Here is a 1,856-nt window from a genome sequence, read left to right on the forward strand (position 1 = left end):
GGAGCAACAGCCCATGGCAGGGGAGACTGACCCTGAAACCCCCTAATCCTGCTCCAGCATCAAACCCCCTCCACCTCCTGCTGTGCATTGGAGTCCTTATAGTATATATATACATAAAATACGTGTACTTTTGTTGGCTATAAAGATAATAACTTAAGCAAACCCCTCTTACACACCCACACTGCGTGCCCTGCTCCATCTCCAAGGCACCGGTACTCACGGTCTCTGTATCTGACTCCCACCACCTCTTCTGGTTGCTCGGCGATGCTCAGCAAGGTCAGAGGGTTGTGCTCTGTGGTTCTGCAGAAGTTCTGAGCTTGCAGATTCGGATCCAACTCGTACTGATGCCCTTCAAAGAAGTACTCTTGGTGGTGAGGGGCTATGCTCGTTTGTTTGAAGACAGCATCTAAGAACTTGGTGGTACTGAAATGAAGGAGAAACGAAAGGATGGGGAATAAGCAATGAGGGGAGCGCTCAGATTTCCATCACTTGAGCAGCCTGCTGCCCTCTTCTTGGAGCACAACAGCCCACAAAGGCAGTGGAGCCCCTTGGACAACTCCCCTGGGGCTCTCTGTGTGCCACGCCAGGAGCAACAGCTCCCATTAGTGCAGTCCCCAGCACTGGTTTGAGCCTAGTTTGGTTTAACCTGGTTTAACTGTGGGTGCTCCACCGGGTCCACCCAGTGAAAGGAGGGGCTGAGGCTCCTGGGCTCAACTCCTGAATTCACTTTTAACCCAGCCTCGGCGTCCTTACGTGTTGTAGGAGTGGATGTAGATGCGGTGGGAGGAGGCCTGCGGCAGGGAGAAGACGTCCACCACAATCCTGTGCAAAATGTCATTGGTTTCTGCAAAAAACTGGTCGAATCCCCAACACTTCTCCTGATCTGCCTCCAGGATGTTGGCCAGAATGGGAATCAGCTGGTCCTTCAGCCCCCTGCGGCAGAAGAGGTGTCTGCATATAACCCTGAGCCATGAACATGCTGAGCATGGGGCTGGGGAGAGACGCTGAGCTCTGGCACTGACAGAGCTGCTGCTCTGCCTTGCACCCTCTTTCCCCGGCTGTGAAGCAAAGACCTGGTCTGAGCACTGTGACATCTGCAGGCGAGAAGCTCGTTGCCTGGTTAAACCCCCCGGTGCTGTGTGACCACCCCGAGCCGCGGAGCCGGGACGTGGGACCCGCAGTGGGAACCGACCCGGGGCACTCACGCGGAGAGGCGGCAGGTGAGGGGCAGCTCGTAGCTCCACTCGATGCTCCCGTTCTCCTGCCTCTGGACCCCTGCAATGGCTCCAGGGGGCTTCTCCGTGGTTATTTTGTACCTGTTGAAAGGGAATTGCCTGCAGCTGAAACGAGCCAAGTGATGTCTATTTGGGCACCGAGTCCCTTGGGCTCAGCAGAGAGGGAGGGAGCAGAGAATGGATGGCCTGGGAAAGATGTGGTTCATAGGAAGAAAAACATCCACAGAGGGAAAGGTTGGACTTGAAGATCTTAAAGGTCTTTTCCAACCTGGTTGATTCTATGAACCTGGTCTAATGGAAGGTGTCCGTGCCCGTGGCAGGGGGTTGGAACTGGATGATCTTAAGGTATTTTCCAACCCAAACCACTCTGTGGTTTTGTGATTCTCTTCCAGCTGTTTAGATCCAAAGTCATGGGAATGCATTTTGAGGGCAAACGTGGTAAATGGAGCAACGATCCTTTATGTGCACGCCCTCCAAGAGCTACACATCAGGGCTTCCAGGCTCTATGGGATTAAAGGAGCTGTAAACTACAGCACATGGTCCCAGGGTGCTGCTGGCATGCACCGAGCCACAGCAACATTGTCCCGCAGACCCCAGGGTCACCAGCCACGGACACACCCA

General features: G+C 54.3%; 1 protein-coding gene across 1 annotated transcript in view; it reads right to left on the reverse strand.

Moving 5' to 3' along the window:
* Positions 1 to 1,856, reverse strand: part of IKBKE (inhibitor of kappa light polypeptide gene enhancer in B-cells, kinase epsilon) — a gene marked incomplete at both ends in the record, with an annotated part of 4,583 nt that overhangs the window by 319 nt on the left and 2,408 nt on the right. The window contains 3 exons of the mRNA XM_010024532.1: positions 221 to 423; positions 754 to 933; positions 1,206 to 1,321. Of these exons, the coding sequence (XP_010022834.1) occupies positions 221 to 423; positions 754 to 933; positions 1,206 to 1,321 (499 nt within the window). The remainder of the gene's footprint in view (positions 1 to 220; positions 424 to 753; positions 934 to 1,205; positions 1,322 to 1,856) is intronic.

Source organism: Nestor notabilis, unplaced genomic scaffold, assembly GCF_000696875.1.
Source record: "Nestor notabilis isolate BGI_N333 unplaced genomic scaffold, ASM69687v1 scaffold22591, whole genome shotgun sequence".
NCBI classification, from domain to species: domain Eukaryota; kingdom Metazoa; phylum Chordata; class Aves; order Psittaciformes; family Psittacidae; genus Nestor; species Nestor notabilis.